A 15,413-nucleotide genomic window follows, 5' to 3' on the forward strand; every position below is an offset into this window, starting at 1 on the left:
TCATGAGTAGTGTAGTTGACCTCGTGCACTTTTAGTTGTCGCGAAGCATAAGCAATCACCTTGCCTCTCTGCATTAATACACAACCCAGTCCTTGATGAGACGCATCGCAGTAAACGACAAAATCTTCTGTTCCATCAGGGAGTGATAGGATCGGTGCACTGCACAACATGTGTTTTAATTTCTGGAACACAACTTCCTGCTTATCTTCCCAGTTGAATTTCTCATCTTTCTGTGTTAGTGCAGTGAGAGGCTTGGCCGTTTTGGAGAAATTTTCGATAAACCTTCGATAGTAAATAGCAAGTCCTAAAAATTGGCGCACTTCTGTCGGCGTTCTCGGTGCCTCCCAATCTTGATTGCTTCAATTGTTGGGGATCCACGTGTATCCCTCTATTGCTAACAACATGCCCTAGGAAATGCACTTCTCTTATCCAAAATTCACATTTGGAAAATTTTGCATATAATTTTTCCTTTCTCAACAGTTCCAATATCAATCGTAGATGTTGGCCGTGATCCTCCTTTGTTTGTGAGCATATCAAGATGTCGTCAATGAATACAATCACAAACTTATCCAGGTAAGGTTTACAAACACAGTTCATTAGATCCAAGAACACTGCTGGGGCATTCGTTAGGCCGAAAGGCATGACAAGAAATTTGTAATGAACATACCGAGTTCTGAATGCGGTGTTTAGTATGTCTGCTTCCAATACCTTGAGTTGGTGATATCCAGACCTCAAGTCAATCTTGGAGTACTAGCTAGACCCTTGCAGTTGATCGAACAAATCATCGATTCTAGGGAGTGGGTATCGGTTCTTTATCGTCAACTTATTTAGTTCTCGGTAGTCGATACACATTCGAAATGATCCGTCCTTCTTCTTGACGAATAGGACCGGGGCTCCCCAAGGTAAGAAACTTGGTCTTATGAAACACTTGTCCAGAAGTTCCTGCAATTGGCTTGAAAGTTCTTGCATCTCGGAGGGAGCCAATATATAGGGTGACTTAGCTACTGGTGCAACGCCTGGGATTAGGTTGATTCTAAACTCGACTTGTCGGTTCGAGGGTAATGCAGGTAGATCCTCAGGAAAGACATCATGAAAATCACATACCTGAGGTATGTCCTTCAATTCCTTTGTTTCACTCTTCTTATCTACTATGTGAGCCAAAAAGACGTAACATTTCTTATGTAGATATTTCTGCGCCTTCGTGCAAGATATGAGTTTAAGGTTTTTTCCCGATTTATTCCCATAGATGGTTAGGATCTCTCTGTTGGTTAGGGTTAATCGTACGGCGTTCTCATAACACAAAATCTCGGCGTGGTGAGGAGCAAGCCAATCCATTCCTATGATAATGTCGAAACTTCTTATAGGAATAATCCAGAGATCTATGTGGAAAGTGTGGTTGTTTAGAGTTAACAAGCAATCTCTTAGGATTTCAGTAGTGCTTTCTATCTGGCAATTCGCTACTTCTACTTCATATGCTGCTTCTAATTTATTAGACTCGTGATTTAAAAGTTGTTGAAAAGACGGAGTTATAAAAATTTTATCGGCACCGAAGTCAAAAAGTATTGTAGCATACAAGTTATTAATAAGGAACGTACCAGTGACCACAGACGGATCCTGAATGGCGTCCCTGTTTCCTATCACAAAAGCTCTCCCACGGGCGTTCCCATCTTTATTCTTCCCTTTTGGGCAGTTTCATGAGATATGACCTTTCTCTCTACAGTTGTAACATGTTCTTTCTTCCCCATTTCCGGCCGTGGTATCGAAATTTCGATTTCCTCATGTGCTCATAACTTCCTTACAGTAATTTGCAGTATGTCCTTTCTTGTTGCACCGGGTGCAATTGTAACACTCTCCAGTATGGTTTTTATAGCAGACGTTACACTTTAGGTAATTGTTTGTGTAGTTCCCTTGCGGTGCAGGTGTTGTTGTTGCGTATGGAGTTGCCGCATAGACCTTCTTAGTTTCTTGCTTCTTTGGTGGGTTTGATTTTCCTCCAGGAAATTTCCTTTTCTTTTTTGATTCAGACTTAGGGGTTTCTACTCTAGCCTCCATGTTTCCCTGACTAACCTCATTGTTGTTCAGTCGTTTAGCCATATTCTTGGCGCTTTCAAAGGTTGTAGGTCTCGAAGACATGACCATACCCTTGATCTTGGGAGACAGACCCCAAATATAACGTTCCACCTTCACATGCTCAGGGATTACTAGAGTTGGACACAGCAAGGAGAGGTCGTTAAATCTGGTTGTATAGGCTTTAATGTCTGAACCTTTCATCTTAAGGTTCCACAGCTCGTTTTCCAGATTCTAAACTTCGTCTCTGGGACAATAATCTTCTATCAGCATGGTTTTCAGTTCACTCCAGGTCAAAGAGTTGGCAGGGATAATGCCTAGTGACTTAACTTGGTCGTCCCACCAAGTTAGTGCCGCATCCATGAAAGTATAGGCAGCAAAGTGCACCTTGCTATCTTCAGCACAGTAACTGATCTGAAATACATACTCTATCCTTTCAAACCACCAGGTGAGACCGATCACACCTTCGTTTCCATAGAAGTGCTTGGGCTAATAGTTCATAAAGTCCTTATAGGTGCAAACCCTTCGAGTCTTGGTAGGGTTAATGTTTGAACTACTTCCGCGCCTAGCCTCGAGTTCTTCAATTTCAATGATGGGGTTTCTTGCATTTGCGCTTCCCGTGTTTGTCATAACGATCGCAAGATGGTCTGCAATTATTTGTTCCAGCTCTGCTGTTGTCTGTGGGAGTCCTGTCTCAGGGGGTGGTGCAACAACAGTCGGCGTATCCACAACCGGAATTTCTGTTGGCCGTGAGTTGGGTTGACCCCTCCTGGGTCGAGATGTTGTGGGTCGAACTGCCGTTTCCAATCTTTCGGATTGGGGTCGATTTCTCAGTCGTTCACTCCTCTTTCTTGGCGGCATGATGTTGATCTATTTAGTCATTTTAATTGTAAGTGTTTAATCAACTATGTTTTTAATAATATATAATGTTTTGCAAGTATTTCTGAATGAATTCTACCAACTAACACAACAATCATCACGTAGTAACACATAATAATATATGCTTCATATATTTCACATAATCATTCCAAGGTTTTACATTCGCTTACATTACCATAAAACTATTACACGCTAGGATCGATAAATTTACATGTTTACAAAAAGAATCGACCGCATCAAAATTTGCAAGACCACAACGAGTTCCTGCATCCCTTCCCCTTACACTATAATTATATTATCTGAGGGTGACTAGCGACCCATATCCTATTACATATCTGAAATTTTATACCAAAATTGGCAATCACCTATGACTTGCCGTAAAACCTTCACCAATCAACATTCACTTGACCCCAAACTAACCTAATCCAAAGTTTCGAGATAGTGCATCCAAGATCTCTTGGATCTGTTCCTCCACACTCCCAATTCGCTCTGACACTCCTCTAGCTACAACATCTGCCTCGACGGCCCGCTGCAATGCCTCCCGGATCTGCCATTCAGTCTCTAGCCTGCGAATCTCCTCTGCATAGCCGGTGGTAAGGGGGGGCAACCAGGGCCTCTGCACAGGGCTTGGTTTTTTAAGGGGCCCATTTTTTTTTAATATATTCAATTGCAGCCCATTTTTAATATTAGCCCAAATACTTTCTTAATTCACAAATGGTAGACAGCCGGCAGCAAAGGTTTCAGCGATTATTCTTCAATTAGCAATTAATATTGATTAATTGATTATTATTAGCGGCTTAGGCTCTTATCGCATGTGACTATCAATTCACTGCGGCAGAAGAGAAGGAGAAACATTGAAGATTGATTGTTCATAACTTCATATCAGGTAATTGTCTAATTGATTATTCACTTATTTAGATAATCAGATTAATAGTTTTATTAGTTTATAATTGAATGATGATTGATGAGCAATTAAACTTGAATCATTAGAGAATAATTGAACTTGAATCATAATCAGAATTCACTAATTCAATTAAGATTGAATGTCTTTCATGTGATTATTGATCGAATTTTGAAATTAAGTTGAAATCAAAAATCTGATTATATGATTGAATGTTGAAATTATGTTGAATGTTGAAATTGTGATTATTATGATATTATCTAAAATCTTAAATTGTTTATTTGATTGAATGTTGAAATTTATCAGATGCTAAAATCAAATTATCAGATTATGTTTTTTGTATTTAGTTGAATATTGAAAGTTGAAAGTAATGAACTTGTAGTGATGAAGTCTAAACAACCATCCGGTAGTCAAAAATGTAAAAAGAGAAAACTAGAAGAAGAAAAGAGAAAGGCCGACGCCGGTGCTCTAGATAAGTTTATTCATAGACAACCTGTTGAAGAGCCTGTTGAAGAGGTTGTTGAAGAACCTGTTGAAGAGCATGTTGAACACCAAGAAAATGTAGAAGTAGAAGTAGAAGAGCAAGAGACCGTTAAAGAGCTTGTTGATATATGTGATCCAAGAAGGTGGGAAAAACTTAATTATGAAGAGCTTAAACTTTTGGTTGAGAAAGGTCCTAAAAGAGATACTAGTATTATGTATGGTCCCTACGATAAATCTGGTAGACGATTTTCTGCAGCTTTATATACAAGAACTTTACCAAATTTGGAGAAGTGTGATAGAGAATGGCTAGTATATTCGAAAGAGCTCGACAAGGTATTTTGTTTTTGTTGTAAAGTGTTTAGAAAAGGGATTTCTAAAGGTAAATTAGGTGACGAAGGTTATTCGGATTGGCACCATGTTACCAGTAGAGTTAAAGAACACGAAATTTCCTTGGATCATCTCACAAATAGGAATAAGTGGTTTGATATGCGTAAAAGATTGAACTTGAATGAAACAATTGATAAAGTTCAATACGAGCAATTCAAGAAAGAAAGAGATTACTGGAAACAAGTCCTTTTGCGAATCATTGCAGTAGTGAAGTTTCTTGCTAAACATAATTTAGCATTCCGAGGATCAAATGAAAAGTTGTATCAAAAAGGTAACTATAGATTGTATATTTTTTTTCCAATTCCAACAAATACCTTTTTGTTAATTATTATTATTGATTCCACTTCTTATTTGTTAAATATATTTAACAGGTAATGGAAATTTTTTGGGTGTCATTGAAATGTTGGAAGAGTTTGACCCAGTTATCAAAGAGCATGTGCGGCGGATCACAAATGACGAGCTTCATGTGCATTATCTTGGGCACACGATCCAAAACGAACTAATACTTTTGATTGCTCTAGAAATTAAAAAAGAACTTATCAAGACGATAAAGGAAGCAAAGTACTACTCAATCATACTTTATTGTACTGCCGATTCAAGTCACCAGGAACATATTACTATAATAGTGAGGTATTTAAAGTTATCTTATAATTCTGTTACTGTCGAGGAGTCATTTTTAGGTTTTTTGAATGTTGATGATACCTCCGGAAAAGGACTATTTGATATTACACTTGAGGAGTTAAAGTCTTTTGGTCTTGAAATTGATGATATGTGTGGTCAAGGCTATGATAATGGAGCAAACATGAAAGGAAAACACCTAGGAGTGCAAAAGAGATTTTTAGATATAAATCCTAGAGCATTTTACACTCCTTGTGGTTGCCATTCTCTTAATTTAACATTATGTGATATGGCTAACAAGTGTGTTTAAGGAAAGAACTTTTTTGGATTCATCCAACGCATTTATACTATCTTTGCAAATTCTACTAAGAGGTGGGAAATCCTAAAAGATAATGTAAAAGCTTGGAGTCTTAAGTCATTGTGTCAAACTCGTTGGGAAAGCCGAGTTGAGAGTGTAAAGGCTATTAAAATGCAACTTGTTGACGTACGAGAAGCTTTACTTCAAGTTGGAGAAAAAGATAATGATGCTGCAATTGCAAGTGAAGCAACTTCACTAGCAAAAAAAGAACTTAGTGACTTTGAATTTTTGGTATCAACTGTTATCTGGCATGAAGTGCTAAACCATGTGAATATGGTGAGTAAACAGTTACAGTCAAAGGATATGCATCTTGATAATGCTATTACAGAAATAAACAAATTGATTGGGTACTTCAAGGATTATAGAGAAACTGGTTTTTTAAAAGCGATTGATGAAGCTAAGGACATTGCTATTGAAATGGGTATTGATCCAATATTTCCACAAAAACGTTTGATTGAAAGGAAAAAAGGTTTGATGAGATTTCAAGTAGAGAAGAAGTTTCATTTACACCTGAAGAGAATTTCAGAGTCAACTATTTCTTATACATTGTTGATCAAGCCATTTCTTCTCTTGAGACAAGATTTGAACAATTCAAAGAGTATGACAAAGTATTTGGTTTTTTATTTCCACATAATTTGAAGGGAATTGAAGATAAAGATCTTAAGTCATCTTGTCATCGTCTTGAAAAAGCACTCAAGTTTGAAGAAAGATCGGATATTGATGCTGAGGGACTTTATACGGAGTTGAAATTATTTGAGACATTGGAAACCACTGAATTTAGCAACCCTATAGATGTTTTGAAGTTTTTGAAAGAACTTGATTATTTCCCAAATGCAAGCATTGCATATAGAATATTGTTGACTATTCCCGTAACGGTGGCATCTGCAGAAAGGAGTTTTTCTAAGTTGAAGTTATTGAAGTCTTACTTACGCTCCACAATGTCCCAAGAAAGACTTAGTGGTTTGGCGATGATATCTATCGAGAACGAAATCTTAGAGAGTATAGAATACGAAGAGTTGCTCAACTAATTTGCCATTAAGAATGCTAGGAGAGCTTCACGGATCGTCGGTTAACTGTTACGATATGTAATTATTCATTAAAATACTATGATTTTGCTATGTTTATTGCTATAAAGTTTATCTTCGTTTTAAAAAAATATTAGTTTATGTAATTTTAATTCGTTACACTTTGGGCCTAAGGCCCTTTTTTTCCGGCTCGTCCTGGGCATTTGAATTCTCGGGACCGGCCCTGCTCCTCTGTGACCATAAAATTATACATGAACTGAGTCATGTTCCGATCTCTCTTCATGTCCTCCTGATCCCTTCCCCTTTGGGCCCTCATCTCCTCAATCTGTCTTGCCCGCAGATCATCGTTGGCACCCAAAGTATGTACCTCACCACCTATGGCCTCAAATTTATGGCCAAGTTTCAGGGTGCGGTCAAATAAGTACGACAATCTATCCTCCTCAGTAGTGGTTGGGGGTTTCGCCTTCGAGCATTGCCTTACTTCGAACCGATGGGTTCCTCCCTGGTCTCGTACCCATTCATTCACAACATCGTTTATCCAGACAGGATCATGCATTCTCATCACCTGAATCGCACGAGGGGTTTCAGATACAGGGTTCGGTGTAGGCTCAATAGGGGCAGCATCGTACGAGTGAAGGTTCCCTGTGAGACCTGGAAATCCATGGACTCGCATCCTAGGCTTCTTCTTCTTAACACCTCCGCATGTGGGAATTGTCTTCTATGCGTGTTTCCGATTGCGAGGTATACCCGCGCCTAGGTAATAAGAGGTAGGAGGTGGCGATGCAACAGGTCGTTCCTCCTCTATAGGGGTCACTTCTCCCATGGACTCGTATGCCTCGATCTCCATTTCCTCTTCGGGTTCCTGTTCCATCTCCTCTGGATCCTCGGTAGGATCCTCCTCGGGTTCTTGTTCCATTTCTTTCGGATCCTCGGTAGGATCCTACTCGGGCTCGCTATCCTCGATCAGTATCAGCATTCCCATGGCCGATGGAGCAGGGAAATAAGGATCCCCTGGCAGGTGGTAACGCGAGTCCACCTCTTGATCGTTCTCGTCCCACTCTTGGCGATTTTTCCTATAAATCAATTTAGTTGTCGTCAGTGTTTATTTATTCACAGTTTTACACACTTTTAAATTTTATTCTCATTTTTTTTATCGTTTAAATAGATCAACTGATTCACTTATTTTCAATAGTGCGTAGAATCTTACCATAATAAAACTTAGGCGTGCAACTAGGTTTAGTTGTGGTACGACCTATGTACTAGAGAACCTAATTGATTATTTGACTTTTAAACTCATGCTTATTTAATTTATGTATAATTTATGGATGTCGCTTGTATGATTATATTCCTTAGGTTTTTATTTTATTTTATTTTATCACGCGTAGTTTATAGGAACAATTTTTGGATCATAGGATCGTCGACCTAAGGGGGAAACCTACGCGTACTAAACATTAGACTTATAGGAATAAGTCTATTAGTGGTATGATATAGGTATTAGGAATACTTGAACCTATTAGAGTAAGCCCGTAGACTATAATTGTTCTGTTTTGAGGGGAGTACTAATTCGCTATAGTCGTTAGCTCTGATACCAATCTGGCATGCCCCGACCAACGGCGGACACGCCGGGGTTGCGACTTAAATGTTTGGATCATAGACAACAACATATAATGAAATGATAGTAGAATTTATATGATATTACATTTTTACGAAGTCTGAATATGACAAAATACACCGTTTAATAATCCATAAGAGTTATACGCGAATTTCAATTTCTTACAACATAAAAGAGACAAAAGGCTACTATAGAGTCGACAGTTTATTTTCAACGTCAAATCCTTCATCCTCACACGGGATGAGAGTTCTTCTGGCCACCTTGAACACCTAGAGATACATACATTTTGAAAATACGTCAACAATAATGTTGGTGAGCTTTATAGGTTTTCTTTTGACTCCAAAAATTTTATAATTCAAAATAATTTTTCCAAAAAACGGTAAATTATGACGCATATTTTATTATTCAAACACTTTTTAATGATAAGGAATAGTCATCCTCATAACAATTTTTATTATTTGGATCTTGTCCATTTACGAAAAGTTATGTCGCAAGGAGAGGTAGTAAGACCCTATAAACTCGACACTCTCGGCCCCAAATTGGGAGAATTGACTCAATTTAGATCTATACTTCTTCGAATAAAAGTCTTCAATATATCAATATGCCAATAACCGACACTATATGTCGCTCCTCCACAAGCGACACAAGCACAATATAATATAAAAATGGAGGAATCGAGATCATTACTAACGTTTAAAAGCAGTCGTATAGTAACGAAGAAAGAAACACTTGACGCATGTTGCCTCGTCAGACGAAGTTATAGCTAGCAACCACAGACGGAAAATAACGATTCGCATAAATCTCTCAATAAGAAATAGATCTACACCAAAGTTCTTTATTATAAATCTATGACGTGTATATAGACCTACAGTATATGATCCCTCCTGGATTAACAGTTATAGAGCTAGGTGTTATTTTCAGTATTTGATCCTTACGAAGGAAAAACACACCATCATAAAACTCTCTTTCACCCCTTTCGATACATTCCTCACATTTGGTGCGTGATTCTCGAGTTTAGACGGGAGGATTCGGTGAGGTTTTTGCTTCGTTCAAGACCCGATATCTTCACCAAACAATAAACGAATCTAGTTTTAGATTATTGAACTTCACAAAGGTGTTCAAAACAGCAAGTTTTTCAGATTTTTAAGGTGAAATAAACTCACCCAAAACAGCCACGAAAGATGTCGACAAAAATGGGGTTGTCGGGGGTGTTTCCGGCAGCTTTCTCGCCCCTTTTCTTCCTCTTTTCACAGCGGAACTTGAGGGTGATAATTTGGGAATAAAAACAAACGACTTCAGGGGTATAATTGGTACGTTTTTTTGCTGTAACAGGTGGCAAGACTCGGTGGTGGCTGCTCCTTTTTGCCTCCCGAAATCACAGCAGAAAACACCTCCGATGGAGGTGTTCTTGATGAACTTCAAACATGAGAGAGGAAGTAGAGAGGAAAGAGGTTTGAGGCTGAACTTTTATGGGTTAAAGGTCTCTAATAGTTCCCTTTTTATACTCTCTTGAAAGCTATCAACTTTCCTCTAGGGTGTACCTTTGGCCATTTTTAAAAGCAACTCTATTCTCAAATAAATGCTTGGGTTTCCATGGATGAGAGAGTTGTGAGAGAAAGAGAGAGAGAGAGAGAGAGAGAGAGAGAGAGAGAGAGAGAGATTGCACGTGAGTTAGATGGAGAAAGAGTGTGCAACCTTCTTAAAGTACTATCTTGTCCTTCCTTCCATAATTTATGGTACTTCTTTGTTTACTCATAAATGTTAATTAACTTCACCTTACCTACATTTGTACTATGAAGCATGATTATTGTGGGGGAAATTAATTCATGGATAGCCCATATCGAGTAAGGGGTGAGGAAGGGTACTCATAGGTGTTGACTTTAGCTTTAGTCCCTAGTTCTAGTAGTATTATAAGTACTAGTCTTTAAATGGAGTGTTGTTCTAGTAGTATTATAAGTACTAGTCTTTGAATGGAGTGTTATATGTCAAAGAGTAGGATTTGTGTATTCATGATGTCTAAATTTCGAGACTATACCCATTCATATACACACATGTATCCTATACTTCATTTTAATTTGTTATACACTTGTCATATAATGTGATAAGGTTCATTTGTAGTTTATTATTACATATAACACTTGTAAGGACTTGGATACCTTTTAAAAAAAAACTTTCACTACATACACATAATTGTATGTATCTTATTGATTTTATTAGCATATAACTAGTCGTATACGAATAATAATCTAGATTAAACGATTCTTATTGTTAAAATATATATTTATATTTATAAGAACATGGTACATTAAGTCCTCCGTCAAAATTAGTTACGGTCGTTGATCGACGGACATCAACCTAATTTTTACGATTGTTACAACTGGAAGTGCATAAAAATTAGAATATGTCATTTAAACACAAAAAGTTATCAACATCAAGTCACGTGCTAGTAATAACTAAAAGGTTCATTTTCAGTCGACTCTTGTAACTCAAGATCAAAATGACTCCATTGACTTCTTGACATATGAGTTTTCTCTCAAGGGACATTCCTTGACTAGCTAAAACAAATATCCGTTCAGATTTTCAACAAGAAAACACTTCATAGAATAGGACTCAATTTATCTTTTGTTTCTCGATCAACGAAAACATCACAAATCCAATTCTAAATGTGATAGAGTAAGAAAACATTATTACTCCACATATTACAAGGTGTTATCATCCTTCGTAGTTTGAAATGAGTTTCCAGATACGACTATAGTTACTAGAGCATGGATCTGAAACTTGATTGAAACAAAATATGACTCATCTATGATCGAATAATTTCCAACAATGTTCCACTCCTATTCTTAGTCAAACAATTGCACTAAGATGTTCTTTGAGGATTAATTGTGACACAATCCAAAAATTACCAAGATGATCATAAAACATGATACTAAAGTATTCTCCTTTCTTTTCGGATTAGAGAATCTTTTATCTTTCTGCCTAATAGATTCTTTTTGTTCTGCTACTTTTTGAATTTTGCAAAAGTATGAGAATTATGCTTAATCTTATAAATAGAACTATATTTGCTGAAGCATTAGTAAATCATGACATATAGGATATCGTCAGATGATCATAAAACATGATACTAAAGTATTCTCCTTTCTTTTCGGATTAGAGAATATTTTATCTTTCTGCCTAATAAATTCTTTTTGTTCTGCTACTTTTTGAATTTTGCAAAAGTATGAGAATTATGCTTAATCTTATAAATAGAACTATATTCACTGAAGCATTAGTAAATCATGACATATAGGATATCGTCCCTTGTGGTAGATCTGAAGAGTCCATATCAACATGTACCAGATCCATCAATCATTGACTTGCATCACATAAACATGTGAACAATGAATTTGTCATAATTTTCCAATGAACATGATTCTCATGCATCATGAAAATCGAATTGTATGACTCCAAGTTTCTGTGTAATTGAAACCTGGTAATGAGATTTCTTTTCAGTTGGTTAAAAAATGATAATGCCACAAGCACGTTCTACAAGCAACAGTATCCACTATTAATATTTTATATTATTATAACAATAACCAACACTTTCATTAATGCCATTGCAAGGAAATATGTAACACCCGTGTTCCAGGTACCTTTCATTTTTGGCTCTAAGTTAAAAAAAATTCAAAATCAGTCCTTACACGGGGCGTACCTCCTAGTATGTCGGGCGTAGTTCATTAATGGGTGGTGGGATTTCTTTTGCGTACACTGGGCATACGCAAGAGTACGCAAGGTGTACTGAAAAAGATTCCAAACCCTAATTTTTAGGGTTTGGACCCTATTGAGATTCTTTGTATTGTAGAGGCGGTCAAATTGACAATTCCTAGGAGAGCCTAGTTAATGCCATAGTAGATTTTGTATGAGTTATAGAATTGGATTGGTATATGGATTTAGTGTGGTGACCGAGAGGATTCATCATGGTTCTTGAGGTGGGTACATATAGGTGTGGAAGGTAGTATTGGGCCCGTACTACTAGAAGCATAGGATCTATACTCATGACAATGACGAACTTGGAGATTCTAAGGAGACCTATATAGTGAGAGTTCCCTCAAGTTTTATGTTGATCGTTTAGATGTTTACATTTAAATTTGAGTATGGTGGTGATCAATCGAGGAGGAGGTTCTGGCTTAGGCACAGAAGCGATTGATGAGAGGCTATGCGAGTTTATTGCGGCCGAGGTCACTCGTGGTATCATGGATGCTACTCATGTGATGTTTGGTACCATCAAGGGGGGATTATGGACCTTATGGATGAGCGGCTTAGGGCCTTTTGAGTCGAGATTGTTGCGGGTCAGTTAGGAGCGTAAATCCTTCATTTTGGGAGTTCAAAGCTTGTGGAGCTCCAAATTTATTTGGGGCCAAGGAACCCATCGCTAGACGACGCTGGATCACTGGCATTAAGAATGCTCAACGGACGAGTTTTGCCCAGAGGGGGAAAAGGTAGGTTTTGCATCCTGCGTGCTGAGAGACCGAGCACGTGACTGGTAGGATGAGGTCAACCGAGCATTGAAATCTGTAGCATTGGCGATCATGACTTGGCAGAGTTTGTTAGGAGATTCAGGAGGAGTTTTCACTGGCGATCAAGGTGCATCAGCTGGCGAGGGAGTTTCAAGACCTTCGACAGACTACTGAGACTGTGGCGGAGATCACCGCAAACTTCCGTGAGATGGCTCTTTTGGTTACGCAGTATGCTGTAAATAAGGAGATGAAGAAGGTGAGATATCATGACATGTTGAGGGATGAAATCAAGGAGTTTGTGAGATTTTCGGGATGCAAGACCCTGAATGATATAATTGATAGGGCCCGTGAGCGGGAGATTGAGCTGGATCTTCAGACGAAGCGTAAGACAGAGTAGGTACATGTAGCTATAGACCGGGCTAAGAGGCCTAAGACTTCTGATTCGCTATCTAGGGGCCAGCAGGGTCGGAGTCGTTGCAGCAAGTGCAACAAGCCGCACAGTGGGGAATGTCGATCAACGGGTTTGGGTTGTTATAGATGTGTTTAAACCGGTCATGTGAGTAGGGCTTGCCCCCAGAGTGCATTGATCTGTTTTCACTACACCCAGACAAGCCATAAAAAGGCCGATTGTCCGAGGTTATCAGGAGGGGCAGTGGTTGCTCCTGCACCAACCACCTTGAGGATTACCGATGGGCGCCAAGGCAATGCGGAGACAACGGTGGTGAATAACAGTGCATTTCAGCTGACTACAAATGACGCTCGAGCAGTACCAGATGTGGTTACCTATATGTAACTTTATTATATCTTTCATTTCTTTCCTTATTTATGCTTATTTTGTATCTGATTATGTATAAGGACTTTCTTAGTTAATGGTATGACTGCTCATCTTCTGTTTGATTCGGGTGTTACCTGATCCTTTGTATCTCTTGCACATAGCAAGAAGTTTAGTGATGCTCCTGGGACTCTGGATTATCCGTTAGAGGTTGAGATTGCTGATGATCGTTCCGTGAGTGCCTCGAGGGTTCATCGTGGTTGTGTCCTGAATATGTTCAGCAAGAGATATTCTATTCACATGGTACCAAATTCTCTGTGAGAGTCGAAGGATATCATCGGGATGGATTGACCGGGTTCCAATGGGGACATGATTGATTGTGAGCACCAACTAGTGAGAGGTCGAACCCCTGTGGGAGGAGGTGCAGGACCCCAGTTTGTTGGGGCGAGGTCGTTTGCATCAGGTCATGGGGAGTACCGAAGTAGTGCTCAAGACCACTGAGTTGATTCAGCAAGTGTGTGACAGATTGCAAGTCGCGTAAAGCCGACAGAAGAGTTACACATACCGCCATCGTTCAGACCTTGAGTTTCAGGTGGGGGACTTTGTGCTTCTGAAGGTGTCACCTTGGAAATGAGTCATCCGGTTTCAGAAGGAGGGCAATCTGGCCCCCGTTTTATTGGTTCCTTCAGGATTTCCGCCCGGGTGGGCAAGGTTGCATACCGATTGGATTTTCCTGATGAGCTTAGTGAGATCCACAACACTTTCCATGTTTCTCAATTGAGGAAGTGTGTGGCCAATGATTCCACAGTGATCCCCTTAGATGACATGCAGGTCGATGAGCGCCTGAACTATGTGGAGAGGCCAATTGTGATTCTTGATAGGAAGACCAAGGCTCTGCGTAACAAATTGGTGAACCTGGTGAAGGTGCAATGGCAGCACTGGAAGGTCTTTGAGTGCACATGGGAGCCTGAGGATGAAATGAGGGAGCACTACCCAGATTTGTTTGCAGCAGCGAACTTCGAGGACGAAGTCTGATTCAAGTGGAGGAGAGTTGTAACACTCGTGTTCTAGGTACCTTTCATTTTTGGCTCAAAGTTTAAAACTTTATATATATATATATATATATATATATATATATATATATATATATATATATATATATAATGGTGTATTTTAAAACTTTTTAAAACACAAGGTTTAAATATTAATTATCTAAATTAATCATATAATTAATTAATCAATTTAAACCTATCATATATTTATAATTAATCTTATAATTAAATTTATTATTAAATCCATAAGGATAATTCGTTTAATTAAGATGATAATTAAATATTATCTATTCAGGATTTCTTTTAGTATTTCAACTTTTTATTTTAATTATCTAAGGCATTATAAAATTGGGATTTTGATAGATTGAAAACCAGATAATTACCAAAATTAACCACAAAATTAGATTAGGCAGAAAATCCCGAATTTCCGTTTTGAGCTGGTTTCACGTCGTGACAGGCAGTGTGTCTCGACGTGAAAACAGATTTTTCAAAAAATCGATTTTGTCAGTTCATCTCATGTACAATAAATGTTAGACGCATCTAGGCTCTGATACCACTGATGAGTTTAATAGGTTACAAAAATTATGTGCTTGCAGAATTTCACTTAAATACTTAGAGCACTTGCAACCTAAAAGATCTATGTCAGACACTTTGAATGCAACATACTATGAACAAAAAAAACGAGATGAACCCTAATATAATCAAAACACTATACAAAAATTAGGTTTACATACATTTGATTTGTTATATCAAAAAATCACAA

At 38.3% G+C, this 15,413-nt stretch overlaps 2 protein-coding genes across 2 annotated transcripts; both read left to right on the top strand.

Moving 5' to 3' along the window:
• Positions 1-5,804: 5,804 nt before the first annotated feature.
• Positions 5,805-6,721, top strand: LOC145104756 (uncharacterized). The gene is made up of 2 exons (XM_079041944.1): positions 5,805-6,162; positions 6,252-6,721. The coding sequence occupies exons 1-2, from the start codon at positions 5,805-5,807 to the stop codon at positions 6,719-6,721; spliced, it is 828 nt and encodes a 275-aa protein (XP_078898070.1).
• A 7,507-nt stretch (positions 6,722-14,228) lies between these two features.
• On the top strand, positions 14,229-14,633 carry LOC145104757 (uncharacterized). The gene has a single exon (XM_079041945.1). The coding sequence runs from the start codon at positions 14,229-14,231 to the stop codon at positions 14,631-14,633; it is 405 nt and encodes a 134-aa protein (XP_078898071.1).
• Positions 14,634-15,413: the final 780 nt, after the last annotated feature.

The sequence above is a fragment of the Lactuca virosa genome, chromosome 4 (assembly GCF_052849685.1).
Source record: "Lactuca virosa cultivar CGN04683 chromosome 4, Lactuca_virosa_CGN04683_v6, whole genome shotgun sequence".
Lineage (NCBI taxonomy): Eukaryota > Viridiplantae > Streptophyta > Magnoliopsida > Asterales > Asteraceae > Lactuca > Lactuca virosa.

Coding starts and splice junctions, on each gene's coding strand:
- LOC145104756 (XM_079041944.1), top strand. CDS start 5,805: ATGCAACTTGTTGACGTACGAGAAGCTTTACTTCAAGTTGGAGAAAAA. Junction 6,163..6,251: donor TTTGATTGAAAGGAAAAAAG/GTTTGATGAGAT, acceptor TTGTTGATCAAG/CCATTTCTTCTCTTGAGACA.
- LOC145104757 (XM_079041945.1), top strand. CDS start 14,229: ATGAGTCATCCGGTTTCAGAAGGAGGGCAATCTGGCCCCCGTTTTATT.